Raw genomic sequence first — 23794 nt, forward strand, 5'->3', positions numbered from 1 at the left:
ATTACAGATATACAGCAGAACCAATATCTTTGCTTCTGTTAAAGCTATAATAATACAATTGGTGTCAAAGTGTAATTTTTTGGGGTCAAGGATTCCAATTTTATAGGTTTCAAGGCAAACAATCCCAAACATTTTCTCGTTACCATGACAACAGGGGTAAAATATGCAAATTTCATTCGAAAAAATATGTTTTAACAGGGTAACTTCCACCCCCTCATCCCCTAAAACTTTTATTTAGTTTTCCCTTTGGCATGGAAGTACCTTAGGGCAATAGGAAAGAAATTATCCAAAGAGACAAATAACATCACTCTTCATTTCTGAAATACATGCATTTTTTAAGATGGCCGCCGCCATATACAACAATACAGCATAGCCCATATCTTTGCTTCCGTTAGAGCTATGATAATAATATTGGTGTCAAAGTGTACAATTTTGGGGCCAAGTAATCCAATTCTATAGGTTTCAAGGCAAAAAAAACAATGCTTTTCTTGTTACCAAGGCAATAGGGGTGAAATATGCTAATTTGATTCGAAATAATACGTTTTAACAGGGTAACTTTCCACCCACTCATCCCCTAAAACTTTAATTTAGTTTTCCCTTTGGCATAGAAGTACCTTAGGGCAATCTAAAGAGACAAGTAAGATCACTCTTAATTTCTGAAATATATACATTTAAAAAATGGCCGGCACCATTCACAGCAATACCGCAGCTGCAGAACCAATATACTGTATTTGCTTCTGTTAAACGAACTAAAAAATACATCGCATGGATGCACCTGGGACGTATCCTCAGTGATGTATCCTGAGGTCATCGGTGTTTCGGGTCTACCAACCTCATACCCCTCACTCAGGCGACCCAGCCGGGGTGATCAAGTCTCGACTTACGTCCCAGTAGCTACCCTCAATCAGTCCCACTAGGGCAAGACCAGGGCCACACAATCCGTTGGAACTACTCCAGAACTACTCTGCCAAGGCTGGGAGGTACGCTTCTGGCGCATGGAAGGACTAGGCTCTGTGGGTTGACTCCTGTCCAGGCCCCTCCTACGTCTCACCAGGTCCACTCCTGCTCTCACCAGGCCCAGGACCTGTGCATGCACCAGAGTCCCAGCACCAGACACTTCATTCAGGAGTGGTGGGCAATGGTTCCGCAGACTCCACCCGAGTGGGAAGGTGGTGCTGCGGGCTCCGCTTGCTGCTTGAATGGCCCTCCTAAAGGCCTCACCGAGGTGACCACCGTCTCTCCGGTGGTCACCAGACTATACCTGGTTGTCACATAGTCTAGTCACTATAAATTAAATAATATAAATTATTACATTATATACTCCTAAAATAATATTGGACTCAAAGTGTACATTTATGGGGTCAATTAATCAAATTAAATAGGTTTCCAGACTAAAATATGACTATTTACTCTGTGTGTCTGTCTGACTGTATATTTATCTTTCTGACTGCTATCACCTGAGAGTTACACCTGTTGTAAGAAGAACTTCTCACCCTATCTCTAAGAGAGAGGCCGGCGCCGGCAACCCGTCTCATTTTGGCTGCTTACAGTATATCCGCGATCTTATTCTTTCGGTCATGACCCACACTTCATGACCATAGGTGAGAGTAGAAACGAAGATTGCTCGGTAGACAGAGAGCTTTGCCTTTTGGCTAAGATCTATTTTTGTCACAACAGAGCTGTACAGCGACTGCAATACCACTACTGCTGCTCCAATTATCTGGCTGATCTCCTGCTCTGTCCTCCCCTCACTCGTGAATAAGACTTAAACTCTTTCACCTAGGGCAAAGTATTGTTCCCTGCCCAGTATGCACAAATCAGCGGTTTCCTGGTCTCAGATTTGGAGATGCTGATCCTGATCCTAGCCACTGTGCACTCAACCAAAAAAGAATCCACTGAGAGTTGAAGGTCTCGGACAGATGGGTCCGGATAGGTGACAATGCGCAGCCCTGGCGGAAGCAAACCCCCACAGGAAACAAATCCAACTTACTGCCCAACACACGTGACAATGTTCTCGCTTTGGGTGTACAGAGATTGGATGGCCCTCAACAACAAATCCCTCAACCCATATTCCTGCAACCTGCATCTACAAAACACATGTAAACTGGATATGCCTACTCCCAGGCCTCTCCAGAATCTCTGAAAGAGTGAAGAGCTGGTCAGTTGTTCTACGGCCAGGACAGAATCCACATTACTCCTCTTGAATCTGAGGTTCGACTATCGGCCGGACCCTCCTTATTATGGGCACTTGCTCAAGTTTAGCGGGCATATAGTTAATATACGGTAATATACAGGTGTGATGGTACAATTCGGGAGTTTACCGGAGTTTGTTGGAAAGTTTAACGGGAGTTTCCGGCAATATACACATCCATATTCCATGCTTTTTGCGCAGTGATGTCTCAACCAAGCCCCTCAACACCCAGAGCCTTTAGTATTTATCGATGGATCTCATCAATCCCTGGGGCTTTGCCACTGTGGAGTTGCTTAACTGGCTGCTGACCTTCAGGCCTGTCGGCACCTTGCAACTGCTGGAGTCCCCCGGGATAACATACCCCGATAGGAGTCCTTCAGTCGGACAGCTTCCCTGGCCACCAGGGCGTTCGAAGACCTTCTGACCACAGCTCGCAGCAATACAAGCTTTGAACATTGCCCATTCCCATTCAACGTCCCCAACTTCCACATGCAGGGATGCCAGAGAAGTCCTGCCGGAGGTGCCTCCTCCCAACGTCTCCAGTTCACCCGCGCTAGACGCTTGGGTTTGCCACGTCTGTCCAGACTTCACCCTCACCACCAGATGGTGATCGGTTGACAGTTCAGCCCATCTCTTCACCAGAGTGTCGAGAACATACTGCCTCAGGTCAGCTGATACGATTTCAAAATCGATCATCTTAGGCCATAGGCTGCTCTGGTACCAAGTACACTTATGAGCATATGTTCGAACATGGTGTTTGTTATGGTCTGTCCATGACTAGCACAGAAATCCAATAACAAGCCACCACTCGGGTTCAGATCAGGGAGATTGTTACTCCCAATCAAACCACTCCCATTGATTGATTGATTGACTAGGATTTGCAACCTCATTGTAATGACCCTAAAAATGTACACTTTGACAAGAACTGTACCATTATAGCTTTAATAGAAGCAAAGATCCATACCTTTGCTTCTGTTGTATACTTCAAATGGTGGTGGCCATTTTTAAACGCATATATTTTAGAAATGAAGAGTCTTATTTGTCTTTTTGGATAATTTATTTGTATTGCCCTGCTAAGGTACTTCCATACAAAAGTAAATAAATGTGTTAGGGGGAGGGGGTATGTTACCCTGTTAAAACGTATTTTTCTAATGAAATTTGCATATTTCACCCCTGTTGTCATGGTAATGAGAAAATTATTGGATTGTTTAGTCTTGAAACCTATTTAATTGGATTCCTTGACGCAGAAATGTACACTTTGACACTAATTTTATCACTAGAGCTCTTAAGCAAAGATATATATGCTGTATTGCTGTATATGGTGGCGGCCATTTTTTAAAAACACACATTTCTGAAATGAAGAGTGATCTTATTTGTATCTTTGGATAATTTCTTTCATATTGCCCTAAGGTACTTCCATGATGAAATAGAAAACTAAATTAAAGTTTTATGGGGAGGGGGAGGAAAGTTACCCTGTTAAAACGTATTTTGAATGACATTTGCATATTTTACCCCTGTTGTCATGGTAACGAGAAAAGGATTGTTTTTTTTGTGCCTTGAAACCTATAGAATTGGATTACTTGGCCCCAAAAATTTACACTTTGACACCAATATTATTATCATGGCTCTAACGGAAGCAAAGATATGGGCTATGCTGTATTGTTGTATATGGCGGCGGCCATTTTTAAAAATGCATATATTTCAGAAATGAAGAGTGATGTTTTTTTGTCTCTTTGGATCATTTCTTTCCTATTGCCCTAAGGTGCTTCCATGCCAAAGGGAAAACTAAATTAAAGTTTTAGGGGATCAGGGGGTGGAAAGTTACCCTGTTAAAACATATTTTTTTAATGAAATTTGCAAATTTTAACCCTGTTATCATGGTAACGAGAAAATGATGGGATTTATTGTCTTGAAATATATTTCATTGGATTCCTTGACCCTAAAAATGTGCACTTTGACACCGATATTATTATTATAGCTCTAACAGAGGCAAAGATATGTGGTCTGGTCTAATAGTGGTTCATTGTCGGTGGCCATTTTGAAAAACGTGAATATTTCCGAAATGAAGGGTGTAGCAACTCGTCTCTTTGGATAAAACTTTTCCTATGACCCTAAGGTACTTCCATACCAAAGGGGACCTCTGTAGCATGACTTGAAGTTAAAAGTGTCTTAACTCCTCCACTTTACATGGTGTACTTTTACTCAAGAGAATTTGAGTAATAAGTAAGTAAAACGTGTGAGTACTTTTTCCACCCCTGTCACTGTGGGACAGAAACCTCCTATCTCCATACTGCTTATTTATTTGAATCCTAAAAAGTAACACTTTTGGACATATATCAAGTAATGTCAGCGCCGTCGTTGCTTCATTCTCTTTAACTTCACGGTTTATCATTTTTTACAGTGCTTTAACTTCACGGTTTATCATTTTTTACAGTGCTTTAAATAAGGTCTTAGCCCGTCTGTTCTTCTTTGGTCCATGTCCATTAGCTCTAAGCTTTGTGTTGACAGTGTTTTCTCTGTGTCCACCAGGTGACATCACACAGAAAGGTTATGAGAAGAAGAGATCAAAGCTGATAGGGGCCTACCTCCCTCAACCTCCAGGTACAGTCAATATTCAACTCCGTTACACATTTCTACTGGTATGTGTATAATGTCAACACAATGTCCCAATAGTACATCTTATAATACAAGTAAAGTATTAAGTTGTAATATGTAGGGGGATTTAATTAAACCAGATACGTGTGTGGAAACAAACAGTCTATTAATGTTATAGCCCAGTGGTTCTCAAAGTGGGGGACCCCCGTGGGTCCTTGAGGCGGTTCCAGGGAGTCCCCATGCAGCGAAATGTGTTAATACGGCATCACAATCATTTGAACCCCATTGTCCATATTTTAGACGTTGGTTATTCAAATTAGCTGCGTGTCACAGTGTCTGAAAAAGGGTTGAATAACTTTGAATTTTTCAAACACAAAATGTTCTCGTCTGTGGGGCCTGGCACAAACCTTTCGAGATGGGGGTCCGTGGCACGAAAACTACACAATTACACAGATATTATTGGTGTAGTCCTGTGAATGGCCATAGATTAGCATTTTAGTGTTTGAAATCGAACCTTCCCTGGCTTATAGGATCTACAGTTAAAACCCATTTAGACCTGGAACGCATCTGTGTTGCCTTAGCTTTTAACCACTTTAACCATTATTTTAAACTTTAGCTTTATAGCATTTTTAACTAAAATCCTTGCTTCATGTACATTATTTTGAGATGGTGGTCGGCGGCCAAATACATATCATTTGGGGGGTCCTTGATATGAAAATGTTTGAGAACCACTGACATACTATAGAAACATAGGTTTTTCAGAAAACTGTCAGGATTTAGAAGCCATTTGTAGAATCAGGTCCTCAGGTCTTAATGGATTCATTAATGCGTCTTCAACTCTATGGATTTGTGTTGATTATGTCCCGAAGCTCCTCCAGAAATTGACCTTTGATGTATTTGTATTTGTGTATTAGTGTGAGTTACACCATGCAGTAACCCCACAGTGTTGAACCTGGACCCCTTCTGATCAGTGAATGGTGGGAGTTATTATTATTATTTTTTGAGTGGTGTAAACCACTCCTACAACTGGCTTTGTTAGTTTACGTGTCTGTTCGTACCAAAAAATGAGCATGGTTGCTATGGTCACCCAGTTCACCCGGGTGTGATTTCAGCTTTGTTAGTTTACGTGTCTGTTCGTACCAAAACATTTGCATGGTTGCTATGGTCACCCAGTTCACACGGGTGTGATTTCATTATGTCAGACATTACGTCAGACCACAGTTGATCAGTCTATATAAGACCTTACACCACTCAGTTCACACGGTTGATTTATTTTTTTAATTATCGTCTATGTCGGGTGGAATCCACCTATGTCCAAACGGTTACTTTTCAAAGGATTCAAATAAATTAAAAAAAAGCAAAAGTATCAGCTCCACAAGCTTGAGCTTGTGGATCGGCTACTTTTGATGCTTTTGAGTGATGCTGTAGTATGATGACTGAGGGCGTTAATTCTCCACCAAACACAAAGAAGTTAGAATATGGAGATACAAGGTTTCTGCCCAACAGTGACGTTATAATATACATTATAGTAAGAGAAATCTATGAAAATCTGGGAACTAAATCGTTACCAAGAAATTTCTTCACCAATGTGTTTCTAAAGGTGTCTAATAACATGTACTAAAAGTTTGAAATTCAACTCCCGTGGGAAAATTTAGTTATTAGCATAATATGTGACCATACCCTTAACATACTATATAAGGCAAAAATTTCATCATTCTTTAAGTAGCATGTGACATATGAAACTAGGGTGTTTGCATGATTCTGAATCCATTCCAAGCATTAGTTTTGCACAAAAAACACTCCTTGGGAGGAAAACGGCCACACAAACGTGATGAGGTCAGCACATTTGGTCAACTGGATATGGCCTAATTTAGCCCAAGGAGTGTTTTTTGTGCAAAACTAATGCTTGGAATGGATTCAGAATCATGAAATCACCCTAGTTTCATATGTCACATGCTACTTAAAGAATGATGAAATTTGGACTTTTTTGCCTTATATAGGATGTTAAGGGTATGGACACATATTATGCTAATAACTCACTTTTCCCACGGGAGTTGAATTTCAAACTTTTAGTACATGTTATTAGACACCTTTAGAAACACATTGGTGAAGAAATGTCTTGGTAACGATTTAGTTCCCAGATTGGTCAAATACCTGATAAAATGCCCTTACTATTAACCCCTTTTGGTGTTTTAAACATTATGTTGTAATTTAGCTATTGAAAAATAGCAGATCTACAAGCTCATAGCGCGCCACCGAGTGGCGCGGCACCGAGTGGCGCGCTACGAGCGGCGCGCTACGAGCTTGGAGGTCTGCTATTTTTGAAAAATCGTGAAAATATTTATTTCAGAAAACTGGAGGATTTAGAAGATTTTTTTAATTTCGACGTCAGGCCTAAATGGGTTAACACACTCTGGGATGTACGTATAGCACTGATGGGATTGACAACATAAACATTCCAAATGAGTCCCAAGGTTATTTCCTGCTGGAAGTGTTCCCTCTAGTTAGCAGCAATGCAATTCCAACGACGACGTCTTGGCCTACTGACCAAGAACAGCTGACCGGAAGTGTCCGGTCAGGGTTTGGGCTGGTCTCCTAGCAACATGGGTGTCGGGATGGAACTGTTTTCTTTTTTGCTTTAGAAAATAATATCCCAAACTGGCCTCCTGCTGTGTCCTGTATCTGTACTGTACTAGGCCTATACAGCTATCGTTGCTGTCGGGCAGAAACCTGTGCGTTTCGTAAATGAACGCCCTAGGCCTACTTGATCGTGCTGTTGCCGCATTGCGTCACACAGAAGCATCAAAAGTAGCAGATCTGCAAGCTTTAGCACCACAAAGCATCACGTTTTGACTTTGTAGAAAAGTGCATGCTGCTTTTGCTGTTTTTGAATTTCAATCCTGAAAATAACAGTTTTACTTTTGGATATACATATGAGGTTTCCACCCTACAAAGACAGATAAATTATGCTGCCAAAGCATCTGCTGTTGTCTCTGACAACACACACACACACACACACACACACACACACACACACACGCACAGTCGCACACACGCACAGTCACACACACACACACATGGTTTAAATTGCTAAAGGAATGTTTGCGTTATTCGACAGTGAATGGGAGACAGGAAAGGGAGCAAGGGAACAACGTCCGCCACGGGCCGTGAGCTGCATTTAAACCTCCATGTTTGCATTTAAACCTCTAAATCTGAATGTTATGGTAATATCCTACTTGTGTTGTCACTTGTCCTCCCACGTCATCTTTTTCTCAAAGAGGGATTTTCACAGGTGTTTGTGTTTGATTTGTAAACGTCCGTTTCTTTTTTTTAACAGTATATTCTAAAAGATCCCAAACCTTTTAGCTCAAGACACAAAAGAGAAATTAGATGTTTGTCCAGAATAGCCGATCTACAAGCGCAATTATTTTTGAATTCATGAAATATTTTGCTTTTATGGGAAGGTTTTTTTTGATAATGTGTTGAAACAAATTGTGGGAAACAAAAAATGTCCACAGCCCACTTAATGGTTCCCGAGCCAGTGTTTGGAAACCAGTGTTGTAGTGTACAGTATATTATGACCCATCCACTGTACATAATTATGTAAGACACTATAGTTTGCGTGTCGGTACAGTGACTACCATGTGACTCTGGCTCATGTCAATATGTCTCTACAATTATTGTCCATACAGTTGTAACCAATTGGACCCTTACACTTCATTATTATGCAGGATATACTTCTAGGACAGGGCATTCTGACAGGGGTAGCAACAAGTGGGCACAAGCCGCTGAAGCCGTCACTTCTGTGCTAGTCTAGTGTGGTTTCTGGTCTAGAGGGTGTCGGTCGAAAACAGACGGTGCATCCTATTGGTTGCATTTAGGTGGAATTAGGTGCATGCGGGTACGGGGGCGTATGGGCTCTAATATTCGCTACACAGTATATTTCTATTTATCTTTGAAAAAATAGAGATAGATATTTGCAATTTTAATGGAATTAGAGGCGGGGAAGCGGAGGGGCGGTGGGTGCGCTGCCTGGTCTAGTGTAGAAACGACTTATTTTTGAGCCAAATGTGAACCAAAAGAAAAGCCTGGGTACCGAGACTAGTGCTAGTGCTAGTCTAACGCACGCACGTGCGACCAAAGCTGGACCGTGGTCAACTTCTTCCCCGCGCACATGACCTGCAGGACAATATTTGGACACAGCCGAAGTGGGCGTTGATCACGTGTATTCACATGGGAAGTGTATTCACATGGGAAGTGCACTGCGTTGTGTCTGTAAAACCCTCTAACCCATTCAAACCTGAGGTCGATTCTTCTGCAAATGTCTTCTAATCTAAATCATGACAGTTTTCTGAAAACCTACGTTTCTATATCAGTGGTTCTCGAACTTTTTCATGTCAAGGACTTTCATGTCAAGCATGTAGTGTAGGATGTAAAGTTCTCAGGGGAATGGCGAGCTCATCATTACATTCCCACAATGTTGCTGTAAGAGGGTCATTACCGGAATGTGTGTGTGTGTGTGTGTGTGTGTGTGTGTGTGTGTGTGTGTGTGTGTGTGTGTGTGTGTGTGTGTGTGTGTGTGTGTGTGTGTGTGTGTGTGTGTGTGTGTGTGTGTGTGTGTGTGTGTGTGTGTGTGTGTGTGTGTGTGTGTGTGTGTGTGTGTGTGTGTGTGTGTGTGTGTGTGTGTGTGTGTGTGTGTGTTTGTTTGTTTGTTGAGAAAATGTTTGGTATTCGCTGCCTAGCCCTATAGGGGGTCTTCAGCTGGCTCTGGGGGGGATGACACACACTACCAGGCATGCACTCGCGCCCACACACACACACACACACACACACACACACACCTTGAACGCACATGGTATGTGTTCACATTGGTCCACGCCCCCTTGCCACACAGAAACATGGACCTCCACAGCTTCCATGTCAGCATTCTTCCTGGAAGCTCCTACAGTAGTTGTGTCTCACATGCACGCGCACACACACACACACACACACACACACACACACACACACACACACACACACACACACACACACACACACACACACACACACACACTCACTGCTATCACTGCCTGTGACACAGCTGAGCTTCATAACTCCTTAAACCCCAGATGGTTGAGCGGAGTTCCTCAGGGCTCCACGCACGTTTTATGTTTTTTCTCTAAATCTATAGCTGCCAGCAGGGGGCAGCATAAGCACATTTAAGGACTGCCACCCGTCGGCTCTAACGCTGTGATCCTGCAGGCAGCTCAATGGAGCTGGATTTAAAAATCCCATAGCTGGTGGGGACGGAGGCTCTCCAAGTCCATACTAACCGGAGCAATGCTAAAAGGTAAATAGACGGTCGCTTTCATATATGGAGTATATGGTTGTCTACGAACATACGCGTAGGTAGCACCAGTAGGTACCGATAGCCTAGCTACGTTTATAAACGTAGATAGCAGCTACGTTTTACTCAAAAAGTTAAATATCTTTGCTTAAAATAATATACTAGTGTTTTTTCTTCACTTTAAAAAGATGCTAGTGTTTTGACCTGTTATCTTTGCTTAAAATAGACAATCAACCAGCTCACAAGACGTTGTGAGCTGGTTGATTGAAGGTTTTCCTCTAGAATAAGGAGCCTGGGGTTTATGTACAGTATTCTGAACTTCATTGACCGGGGAACTACTTGCTCCTCCGCTTTTTTTTAATTTTTTTACCCTACACTAAATCTCTTTAACCGAGATAGCCGATCTACAAGCTCACAATGTGACCCACCATATTGTTAGCCTGTAGATCTGCTATTGTTTCCAAATGTTTGCCTGTTTCCCCAAAACCACCAGAAAAGGAGATTTTTTATAAATATGATTTCTGGGTGTACAGTTCTTCATTGATCCTGGGATCATTTTATTTTTTATTTTTTATTGGATCATTTTATTGACAGAGTTTAAAACAAAAAGTACAACAGTATCTATCCGTTGTTGTCCACTGCAACACTCAACACTCAATCTCAAGACGAACCCAGTGCAACAAACAGTGAATAACATAATATACAGTCTGAAACAAAGCATGATAATAATAACAGAGGAAATAAGGGGCATCAGAGATAGAAACACCTCTCTCAAGAGACATAACAACGCTCAGCGTACTTGAACCCGGGGGCGCAGCCTGCAACACATCCAGCTACAGTAACACCAATTAGAAATGAAGTGGAGCCCTGATTTTAGGACAGCTTTAATCCATTTTGGGCGGGAACCCCTTTTGGTGTTAGCATTATGTTATGCTTTAGCTATTGAAAAATAGCAGATCTACAAGCTCGTAGCGCGCCACCGAGTGGCGCGCTACGAGCTTTTAGGTCTGCTATTTTTTTAAGTCAAAGAACGACTGACATAGAAACATAGCTTTTTCAGAAAACTGTCAGGATGTAGAATACATTTTTAGAATCTGATCTCAGGTCAAAATGGGTTAAACCTTAATGGGAAATAAATACATTTCAGGGCTGCCGGTAATGCATTCCACTGAAGTAACCCGGTGGCTGCGTGGCAGGGTGAACTGAACCAGAGTTGAAAACCAATTAACTCTGTTTAAATAGGAAATTAGCAGTAATCTGGGTGAACGGCGAGCCACGGCTCTGAGGCATGGGAATCTAGGCCACCTGGTCAGCAGCCAGGTGGGACAACAACCCACTGACTGGATGAATGGAAGTGCAATTCTGTCCACAAATAACAGAAAAGGCTCGCACACTGACAGAAGGATGTTGACTCTCTTTGAATGCAGCCAGATTTGTGAACTCTTGTGACAAAAGAAGGCTAGCCAATGGAATACAACAACCACCCTAAGAGCTACTATCTGTATACCACTACCAAGTAGACCACTAGAACTACTGCACATGTAAACAGAGCTGCTACTGTACCGGTCCGTTGTTTTTGTTTGTAGGTCTATATACTATTTATATAGTCTTGAGAAAAAATGCTGCTATTTGTCCCAAAGTGACTGCAAAACAATCGCTGCTATTTGTTTCAAAAAAGCTTTATACCCTGTATAACATGTAACGACGCAATGTGACATAGCTCTGTTCATAAAAAAGCTGTACCCCCTCCCCAACTGTATATACTTTCCCCATTTCCCCCTGTTTTTATTATATTGTGAGTGTTCTCATTCCAATAAAGCTCCTTTGAATTGAATTGAATTGAATGCAAAAATATGTATTTGTTTAATTTAGGGTAAACTATTTGGGTATCAAAATCCAAATAGTGTCAACATCCTGTCAGTCTGCAAGCCTTTTCTGTTATTTGTGGACTTTAACGCTAGCCTCTCGCGCCTGGCTCTAGCTTTGGTAAGCTTCGGTTTGGAGGCCAAACCTTTCTACTTTATTTTAATTGAATTATGTGCCATATGTTGCCTGACATGGTAAGGTGCAGGGAGTTTGAACTACTGTAGTTCATCACTCCTTGAAAGAGAAACATCAAAGGTGAATTGTTGCTCGGTGTAGAAGCTTGCAGGCGCCTTGAGGTGAAACCACATAATCACTACGAATTTCATTGTGTGCCTTTTTGTTGTTGTTTTAGAGTAAGCAAAGCAAAAGCAAAGTTCTTTGTTTACCCAGGGTAAGTGGACTAAGCTCGAGATGCTTGTTTACAGCCACGCCCTGCTCATAGAACATTTCATGGTAGGGGTTCAATGCCTTGTTCAAGGGCACTTCAGCGGTGGTAATTTTAACGTGCCGGTCCGGGGATTCGAACTGGCGACCTTCCGGTATCAAGACCGCTCCGCAAACCGTTCGGCCACCGCTGCTTACAATCACTTATATGCAGTAAAGAATAAATTAGGTTTTGGATTTTAAACATGTTGGTATTATCAGAATCTCACAGTAGATGGATAGAGAAGTGCTCACTATATAATACAGTACAAGTGATTTGAATCCCTTGAAGTGATGCATGTGCTGTTCATGTCACTGTTGACTTCACTTCTATGAGGCCCCACACTGGCTGGCTTTACAAAGACCTGCTCAGATAAGTGCCATTGTAAATGCACTGTGATGATATATTGGCCTGTTTATGCTGTGAACTTGGCTCTCTAATACTATGTGATGTGTGTCTCCAGATTAAATCAATCTTGCGGATGGGCGTGTTTGGGTGCGTGTGTGTGCGTGTGTGTATGTGTGTGTGTGAGTGTGTGAGTGAGAGACACAGAGAGAGAGAGATACACAGAGACGGAGAGAGACTCTCATGCCTCTTGGCTTTGCACTAGAATTTCAATAAATTGAATTCTACACACGGACGGACACACACACACACACACACACACACACACACACACACACACACACACACACACACACACACACACACACACACACACACGCACACAAAAGGATGAAGACAGCTCAGATTGAAAGGAACATTTCAACAGCTCTGCCAAAGCTTTTGTTTAAGAGTGGGCCACTTTGAATTTATCGTTACCTGTCTCTGTGAGTGTGCGTTACTATGTTCAGCGTAGCATGGGATGCTGGCGCTCTTTGTCAGGGCTAGACAGAAGGTGATATGGAGGATACTGGCTCTATTCCTTTGCAGGGTTTGGTTAACCCATTTTCGGGCGGGAACCCCTGTTGGTGTTAGCATTATGTTATGCTTTAGCTATTGGAAAATAGCAGATCTACAAGCTCATAGCGCGCCACCGAGTGGCGCGCTACGAGCTTGTAGTTCTGCTATTTTTGAAAAATCGAAGAACCACTGACATAGAAACAGCCTTTTCAGAAAACTGTCAGGATGTAGAAGACATTTTTAGAATCTGATCTCAGGTCAAAATGGGTTAAATAAAACACAAACAGAAAAGCCAGAAACGTCTTTGTATGATATACAGTATACAGCATAGCAGTAAAAGTTAGATGTATATATTAAATATTAAAATATGTACCCTATACCAGTGGTTCTCAAACATTTTTGGCTCAGGTCACTGCTGTAAATAACCTTTTGGGTCCACGGCACCCGTGAATTACATTGGTACTTTATAGCAACTTTTGTCATATTAACGGTGCATACATTTGTAAATCTTTTCCCCAAAGATATAGTATAATATGTCACAAGGAAAACTGGAGAGAATATATTTGTTTCCAGTAGGACAGACTGAAAATAACTTTTATACTTGGCGTTTAACCACTTAAACCCCAGCATTCCTATTCTGGGGAGAACATTCACCAAAGATTTGCCCGATCTACAAGCTCTCAATCGCAACGCATCATGTTGTGGCACGGGTGAGCTTGTACAGTAGATCTGATATTTTTGGTGACGTGACTTGGTCTACTGTAGGCTGAAAAAGAACGCACCAAGTACAGTTTAACTCGGGTCCGTTTTTGCACCCTAGGGTGCCACGGCACACACTTTAAGAAGCCCTGCCCAGTTAAAGGGGAATTCTGCAGTAGTCGTTTATTACTGAATTCTGAGGATAATCTACATGTTAATTGTATAGGGTGCTATCGCTCTAAGAAGGTAGGCGGGGTCAAACGAGCATGGTATCTTATTCTTCAGCGGACTCCGTCGTTCTTCCGGGTCCTTGGAAACGGCCCCAGCCACTAGTTTTATATAGTTTTACTGTTAGGGTTAGGTTTAGGGTTGGGTTTAGGCTGTCAATCACAGCGACTGGCCAATCACAGTAGAGCGCACCATCTACTCAAACACACGGAAGCCACAGTGTGACAACATTCTGTGGACTTATTTCCCACTTAATGTTATATCCTTGTCATTGACCATATCATTGGTCCTGGTGACGCCACGGTTATAGATTCACACGGTCGGGAAAACTTGGGATTCCCTTCTCGCGTACCAGTGAGACATGTCCCCCGTACCAGCACAGGTACACGTACCAGTGAGACATGTCCCCCGTACCAGCACAGGTACACGTACCAGTGAGACATGTCCCCCGTACCAGCACAGGTACACGTACCAGTGAGACATGTCCCCCGTACCAGCACAGGTACACGTACCAGTGAGACATGTCCCCCGTACCAGCACAGGTACACGTACCAGTGAGACATGTCCCCCGTACCAGCACAGGTATACGTACCAGTGAGACATGTCCCCCGTACCAGCACAGGTACACGTACCAGTGAGACATGTCCCCCGTACCAGCACAGGTACACGTACCAGTGAGACATGTCCCCCGTACCAGCACAGGTACACGTACCAGTGAGACATGTCCCCCGTACCAGCACAGGTACACGTACCAGTGGTTGGGAACCTCTGATCTACAACATATGTAAACACAAATAATGTGCGCGCGATTAGGTATGAAGATGTCGGCATGGAGTTTAATTCCCCTTTAACCCCGCCTAGTGTAGAACACAAAGACACATAAGATGTATGATTGGAGTTGATGAATGGACATGAATGGACAGGTGGCGCCATCTTGTGAGGTTTCCAGCTATTTATTTCAATTTTCAAATATATCCCCACCAGCCATACAAAATAAAAAAAACTTTCCAGAGTAGGGGGTATCAGAAGCAGCAAATAGAACTCTGCATACTGCATGGACTTCCTGATTGAATTTAACTTCTTTCCACAACCACTCTGAGAATGAGGACTCCATCGATTTCTCTGGTGGAGTGCATTATGTCCATGTGTGTCCAGTGCACGACTGCTGCATGTGTGTAATGTGCATGTGTAGGAGTAGCTATCGACATGTAGGCTGTGCGTGCGTGCGTGCGTGCGTGCGTGCGTGCGTGCGTGCGTGCGTGCGCGCAACTTGTGTCTGCACAACTACAGTATGTGTGCATACTGTATGTATTCTGCTCTCATATTTCAGTGCTAGTTGGTGGTCATTATACAACCCGGCTTATCTTTTCTTGCACGCACGCACACGCACACACACGCACGCACTCGCGCAGGCAAGTACCCACACAAATACACACATTTCTCACACGGCATTGTGCAGGGAGTGCACGTGCTAACACAAACAGCAGTAGTGCTGGTGCCATCAATGAGAGATAGTATCACATGAAGGAGACATTGGCTCATAGAGACAGTGGAGACATTGGGTTGGTGATCTCGTCCATAGGGTACAGGCATAGATCTCGTCCATAGGGTACAGGCATAGTGTTGGTGATCTCGTCCATAGGGTACAGGCATATTGTTGGTGATCTCGTCCATAGGGTACAGGCATAGTGTTGGTGATCTCGTCCATAGGGTACAGGCATAGTGTTGGTGATCTCGTCCATAGGGTACAGGCATAGTGTTGGTGATCTCGTCCATAGGGTACAGGCATAGTGTTGGTGATCTCGTCCATAGGGTACAGGCATAGTGTTGGTGATCTCGTCCATAGGGTACAGGCATAGTGTTGGTGATCTCGTCCATAGGGTACAGGCATAGTCAGAAACGGACAGTGTTTTTGGCACAGGACACAGTCCTTACATCGTAGTAGAATGTATGCATTGGTGATGTCGAAGGGGCACACGGGTCAGGTGTGTGTGTGTGTGTGTGTGTGTGTGTGTGTGTGTGTGTGTGTGTGTGTGTGTGTGTGTGTGTGTGTGTGTGTGTGTGTGTGTGTGTGTGTGTGTGTGTGTGTGTGTGTGTGTGTGTGTGTGTGTGTGTGTGTGTGTGTGTGTGTGTGTGTGTGTGTGTTTTGGGGATAGAAAACCAGCAGTACCACCAAACCCTATAGGATCGAGGTTGGGAGATGATTTTTGTCTAGGAAAGAGGCTTAATTGACAAGAACGTGTGATACAGTATGTGACATGTAATCACATGTAATTCTGGCCTTACACCTTAATTCTTGTCATATCTCATGTTTTCTTTTGGTGATATTGGAATTAAAACTTGCATAAGACTCTCAGCTAAATGTACATGTAAACATCATCTGTAGCTGCCAGCGAAGCATCCAAGCATGTACTTTGTAAGCTTTCCAATTATTTATTTATAAGACTTGGCATGAAGTTGGGTTCCCTCCTCACAGTCATTTCCTGAGTGAGCAAATATAGAATTAGCGTCGGCTTAGCGGGCCGCCGAGTGCTAATCACGTTCCCATTGACAGCCGACAAAGTGTCTGATTCGAATGCAAATCACTCCATCCTTTTCTGTCTCAAACTTCTTCAGGTCAAAGACCCCATTTGGCCACGGGACCCCCATACAAGATTTGTGTTGTTAAAATGTTTCAGAATTTTTTTCAAGATTTATTTTTGAAAATAGCCTATTTACAAGTTGCTTGTAGATCGGCTATTTTCAAATAGCTGATGTATATAGGCCCTACTATATAACTGATTTTGATGCCATGTTAACCCATTTTGCTGGGGACCCCCCTCGACCTAACCTGACTCCATTTTGCTGGGGACGCCCCTGGACCTAACCTGACTCCATTTTGCTGGGGACGCCCCTGGACCTAACCTGACTCCATTTAGCTGGGGACCAACCTGGACCTAACCTGACTCCATTTTGCTGGGGACCCCCTGGACCTAACCTGACTCCATTTAGCTGGGGACCCCCCTGGACCTAACCTGACTCCATTTAGCTGGGGACCCCCTGGACCTAACCTGACTCCATTATGCTGGGGACCCCCCCGGACCTAACCTGACTCCATTTAGCTGGGGACGCCCCTGGACCTAACCTGACTCCATTTAGCTGGGGACCCCCCTGGACCTAACCTGACTCCATTTTGCTGGGGACCCCCCTGGACCTAACCTGACTCCATTTAGCTGGGGACCCCCCTGGACCTAACCTGACTCCATTTAGCTGGGGACCCCCCTGGACCTAACCTGACTCCATTTAGCTGGGGACCCCCCTGGACCTAATCTGACTCCATTTAGCTGGGGACCCCCCTGGACCTAACCTGACTCCATTTTGCTGGGGACGCCCCTGGACCTAACCTGACTCCATTTTGCTGGGGACGCCCCTGGACCTAACCTGACTCCATTTAGCTGGGGACCCCCCTGGACCTAACCTGACTCCATTTAGCTGGGGACCCCCCTGGACCTAACCTGACTCCATTTAGCTGGGGACCCCCCTGGACCTAACCTGACTCCATTTTGCTGGGGACGCCCCTGGACCTAACCTGACTCCATTTTGCTGGGGACCCCCCTGGACCTAACCTGACTCCATTTCGCTGGGGACGCCCCTGGACCTAACCTGACTCCATCTGGCTGGGGACCCCCCTGGACCTAACCTGACTCCATTTAGCTGGGGACCCCCCTGGACCCCTAACCTGACTCCATTTAGCTGGGGACGCCCCTGGACCTAACCTGACTCCATCTGGCTGGGGACCCCCCTGGACCTAACCTGACTCCATTTAGCTGGGGACGCCCCTGGACCCCTAACCTGACTCCATTTAGCTGGGGACCCCCCTGGACCTAACCTGACTCCATCTGGCTGGGGACCCCCCTGGACCTAACCTGACTCCATTTAGCTGGGGACGCCCCTGGACCCCTAACCTGACTCCATTTAGCTGGGGACCCCCCTGGACCTAACCTGACTCCATCTGGGATCTCTTTAGCCCATTCGCTGAAGAAAGCCATCCCTTTTTTCAAGCTCCTTGGCAGGTGTTTTTGATGGGACCGTCTGTCAATCATATTGACGTGTCTAGGTTACGTGTGTTATAGCTGAGCCAGCAGGAAAGTAAACCACCCCCGCGAGCGACAAAAGTTTTAACGAACGCCTGGTTTCAACACAAAATAAAATCACTATTGTGTCGGATGTATACGTGTCTTCGCTTGCTTTCAAGAATAGAAGACGATTTTCCAAAGTTAAGGCGCTACGAAAAACAATTGCAACAGGTGCTTCTCAATGGCGTCACACCGGGTCTCGGCAAGATCCCGCCCGTAGCTGCTGCTGATTGGGCCGTCTCGGTCACGGGCCGGTTCAACGCCAATCCCTGAGCTGGTCCCAGATGGAGGCTGTATTGTTGAACTTGTAAACTCAATACCGCCCCCATCTGACGGAGTCAGGTTGCCCTGGACCCCTTCTCAAAGACCCCTAGACCCCACTTTGAGAAACACTCCCTTAACCACCACTCTTATCCATTGTAATCCAAAATCCCCATGATCGTGTGTGTGTGTGTGTGTGTGTGTGTGTGTGTGTGTGTGTGTGTGTGTGTGTGTGTGTGTGTGTGTGTGTGTGTGTGTGTGTGTGTGTGTGTGTGTGTGTGTGTGTGTGTGTGTGTGTGTGTGTGTGTGTGTGTGTGTGTGTGTGTGTGCAGGGATGGACCCGTCCATGGGTCAGGAGAGGAGAACTCCGGTAACGCCCTCGTCCTCGTCCCGCTACCACCGCCGGCGGTCCTCTGGCTCCAGAGACGAACGCTACAGATCAGGTATTAACCCATTCTGACCAGATCAGATTCTAAAAATGTCTTCTACATCCTGACAGTTTTCTGAAAAAGCTATGTTTCTATGTCAGTCGTTCTTGATTTTTCAAAAATAGCAGACCTACAAGCTCGTAGCGCGCCACTCGGTGGCGCGCTATGAGCTTGTAGATCTGCTATTTTTCAATAGCTAAAGCATAACGTAATGCATGACATGGAATGCAGTTCAAAGTGCTTCACACGGCAATTAAACCCAGAGAAAGCATGAGTGCTTTACAGAAAAAGCTAAAAGAATTCCAACAACAAAGCAAATAAATAAAAGCAAAAGCATAAAACATTACATGACAAAACAAGGGAGTGAATCAGGCAAAAACATTGAAGAGATAATTATGAACAACAACAGAGAGAGTACAACTTTTTTAGTTTGGCTTCAGACAATGTTGCAGCATACTGTACGTACAACAAACAAAAAGAGAGAAAAAACAAGAGTCACTAGTTTTATGCTAATAAGATAATAAAAATAGATCTGCGTACAATCAATACGATTGGCTCATACGATTGTATGTATAGGCTTGGTGCATTTACATACACCATCAGCATTGTATCAGTAGTATTCACTAGTTAATGAACGCCACATCATGGGTTTTAATATTTCACCCATGTTAACTCATGTTTGAACCCTAAAGGTGGTTGCACACTGTTGTGTTTTGCGGATCGGAAAGTAGTAGACTATCACTAGCTGTCAGCCTGTCACCAACACCCCTAGACCCCACTAGACAGTAAAGTAGTAGACTATCACTAGCTGTCAGCCTGTCACCAACACCCCTAGACCCCACTAGACAGTAAAGTAGTAGACTATCACTAGCTGTCAGCCTGTCACCAACACCCCTAGACCCCACTAGACAGTAAAGTAGTAGACTATCACTAGCTGTCAGCCTGTCACCAACACCCCTATAGACCCCACTAGACAGTAAAGTAGTAGACTATCACTAGCTGTCAGCCTGTCACCAACACCCCTAGACCCCACTAGACAGTAAAGTAGTAGACTATCACTAGCTGTCAGCCTGTCACCAACACCCCTAGACCCCACTAGACAGTAAAGTAGTAGACTATCACTAGCTGTCAGCCTGTCACCAACACCCCTAAAGACCCCCCTAGACAGTAAAGTAGTAGACTATCACTAGCTGTCAGCCTGTCACCAACACCCCTAGACCCCACTAGACAGTAAAGTAGTAGACTATCACTAGCTGTCAGCCTGTCACCAACACCCCTAGACCCCACTAGACAGTAAAGTAGTAGACTATCACTAGCTGTCAGCCTGTCACCAACACCCCTAGACCCCACTAGACAGTAAAGTAGTAGACTATCACTAGCTGTCAGCCTGTCACCAACACCCCTAGACCCCACTAGACAGTAAAGTAGTAGACTATCACTAGCTGTCAGCCTGTCACCAACACCCCTAGACCCCACTAGACAGTAAAGTAGTAGACTATCACTAGCTGTCAGCCTGTCACCAACACCCCTAGACCCCACTAGACAGTAAAGTAGTAGACTATCACTAGCTGTCAGCCTGTCACCAACACCCCTAGACCCCACTAGACAGTAAAGTAGTAGACTATCACTAGCTGTCAGCCTGTCACCAACACCCCTAGACCCCACTAGACAGTAGTAGACTATCACTAGCTGTCAGCCTGTCACCAACACCCCTAGACCCCACTAGACAGCTGCGGAAAACAGATCAAATCGACCCCAGTCCGAAAATAAACTTTATACAGATGAAATATTCGGAGCCAGTGTGCAAAGTGCAAACGTGATTGACTTAAAGTAAGGTACATTTATTTTACGTCCTCTGAAATTCGCTCCAATATTCGGCTGAAAAGGCGTGTGCACCTTTAGGGTCCTTAAGTCATAATAAGGTCAACATGCAGCCAAAATAGCAGATCTACAAGCTCACAAATTGTAATCAATAGGAATAATAGCTAAGAAAATAATCGCCGGTTGCAGCCAGCATAATTTCAGACCCCAAACTCCTCCTATCTTTGCTGTCGGGAAGAAACCTCCTATTATCTTCTGTAAATTAATGGTCTATAACTTGATCATAACAGCATCACACAAAAGCATCAAAAGTATCAGAAGTGACCCGGGCGGCTGGCGTAGCCGTCTGGGCACCTAGGCTGGTAATCCCAGTCCGTCTTCGAATTCTTCCCATCTCTCTCCCCATTTCTTCAATAAAAGGCAAAAAGGAGCAACGCGTTTAGAGCTTATCAATCTGCTACATTTGCAAATTTGAATTCTGAAAAGTTACAGTTTTGGACATATTATGAACCATAATATGAGGTTTACACCCGGCAAAAGACCAAATGTAAATCACTTGTAAACTGCAGTCTGTTGATGGGGTAGCTCTGGGAGCTTAGGGTGCAGTTACTTTGCATAATGCAAACCCAAAAAACCAAGAGTTCCTTGCAAACAAAGCGCAGCACAGCATAAATATGAATCCAGGATGTTTTATATTCCTGTTTTATCCCCCCCCCCCCCCCCCCGTTGCTGGTGTTCGGGGTGGAAACCTCATTTGTCCAAAACTGTTTCAGGATTCAAAATGATCAAAAGCAGCAGGTCTATCAAAACGTGCTGCGCTGCCTTTCGAGCTTGCGGATCTGCTACTTTTGATGCTTTTGTGTGACTCTGTAGGATGATCAAGTAGAGCGTTACCTTACGAAAAAAACCAAAAAGGTAAAGTATGGAGATATGAGGTTTCTGCACGACAGCAACTATTTCTATTATTCACCAGCCCTTGTCCAGTCTGGGTACGCTGCAGGGCCTCCAGGCACCGCAGAGCGCTGACGCTGCTGAAGTTGAATAAATGAGCCTCTTCTGGATTCAACGGCAACCAAATGCAATAGAATAGAAATGTGGTGTCTGCTTTGGCTCTCACTGTGGGGAGAAAATGGGAATCAACTAAGTCAAGTCAATGTTATTGATAGAGCGCATTTAAAAAACAACCTGCCGCGGCCAAAGTGCCGTACAGCATGTGAATTAAGGCCGCATAAAATGTAACAGACGGACAATAAACGAAGATGACTAGAGAGATAACCACAACTTTGCTGACGAGTTGTAGTTTGCATCTGCGTATGTCCGTACTCATCGCTGTCGGGTGGAAACCGGCTATGTCCAAAAGACCAAAACTACTGAAATGGAAAACCAGAACCTCCAATGTAGTTATTTGTTTGGGTTTCTAATAATAAGAAGCATTGTAAACAACATGGCCTATGTTTGGGTTTCTAATAATAAGAAGCATTGTAAACAACATGGCCTATGTTTGGGCTACAGTAGCTTGTGGGAGCCGTCTTGACTCAGCACTCAGCAACTCAACTGTCGTTGAGTTGTAAAATGCTAACGGGATTCCTATAAAGCTTTGTTGGACACATGCTTTTATTTACCGTTTTAGAGCAACTCGCCGAGTCTTGCCTATTGGAGAGTTGTTCTTTCAGTGTGGCTGCTTTCTTACATTGTCGTGTTCAGCTGAATCGATGTGTTAGGATGTTATTTTTCAGGAATTGGGGTGGAAAAATGTCCGTGTTCCCACAGCATGTAGTTATTATTAGTCATAAGCCCTGGTTAATACTTTTCATTGGTTCCATATTTATAACAGTTAGACTCATCAAGACTTATTAATATCTTTGTTCATCTGTGTGTGCAGTACATTGTGTATACTATAGTATTGATTGATTGATTGATTGATTGATTGATTGATTGATTGATTGATTGATTGGAAATGTTATTCACAGTTTGTAGAAAGTTCAGGCTAATACAAAAACTGCTACAAGGATAAAACCAGAAAAAGCACTAAGACTTGTATCATGTTGTATGCATTTACATGTATGTAGTATGTACAGTATATTGTATAATGTGTGCTTGTGTGCGTGTGTGCGTGTGCGTGTGTGTGTGTGTGCGTGTGCGTGTGTGCGCGTGCAGACGTGCACACGGAGGCGGTACAAGCAGCGCTGGCTAAGCACAAGGAGAGGAAGATGGCCGTCCCCATGCCTTCTAAACGGCGCTCTCTGGTGGTCCAGACCTCCATGGACGCCTACACACCCCCAGGTAAGAACACACGACGCCGTCTGTCGGGTGGAAACCTCCCATGTCCAAAACTCTTAACATTTCAGGGTTCAAATTCCAAAGGCATCAAAAGTAGCAGATCCACAAGCTCGACACAATCTGCTGCTTTGATGCCTTTGTGTGACACTGTAGGATTTTCAAGCAGAGCGTTAATTCACGAAAATCACAAAAGAATATGGAGATAAGAGCTGTGAATTACCCAGCCAGTGTGATGTCCCACTGACGAGCTGTCCAGCTGAAATCTGCTGTCTCCTGAATCGTTACTTTTCAGTTAGTGAAAAAAAAAAAGTTGAGTTACAAGGTTTCTGCCCGACACCAATAATATAATAAGTCACATGCAGAGATAAAGGTGGTTTGCTTACAGTTGGCTGCTTGTAATGGGAAAGGGAGTATTTTCTAGTCCCCGAGGGGAAGGAAATTACTTTTACTGCCTCAGCCAGCCAAGTGTCTGCTCAGTCCACTGTGATGAGGAGAGCACGGGGGGAGCTGTTAGGGGTTAAGTATGTTGCTCAGGGACACTTGGGCTTGTAGACTTTGAGGGCCGACCTGGTGACCTTCTGATTCCCAGACGGCCTCCCTCTCTCTCTACCCACTCAGCTACCGCTGCCCTAATCCTGCTGATCTATGATCTAT

General features: G+C 44.2%; 1 protein-coding gene across 8 annotated transcripts in view; it reads left to right on the forward strand.

The window, feature by feature from the left end:
* Nucleotides 1-23794, forward strand: part of LOC306912484 (disco-interacting protein 2 homolog C) — a 311207-nt gene that overhangs the window by 169363 nt on the left and 118050 nt on the right. For all 8 annotated transcript variants that reach the window (XM_079488741.1, XM_079488745.1, XM_079488742.1 and 5 more), the window contains exons 2-4: nt 4721-4792; nt 18944-19054; nt 23018-23143. In XM_079488741.1, the coding sequence (XP_079344867.1) occupies nt 4721-4792; nt 18944-19054; nt 23018-23143 (309 nt within the window). The remainder of the gene's footprint in view (nt 1-4720; nt 4793-18943; nt 19055-23017; nt 23144-23794) is intronic.

The sequence above is a fragment of the Electrona antarctica genome (assembly GCF_951216825.1).
Source record: "Electrona antarctica genome assembly, chromosome: 19".
Lineage (NCBI taxonomy): Eukaryota > Metazoa > Chordata > Actinopteri > Myctophiformes > Myctophidae > Electrona > Electrona antarctica.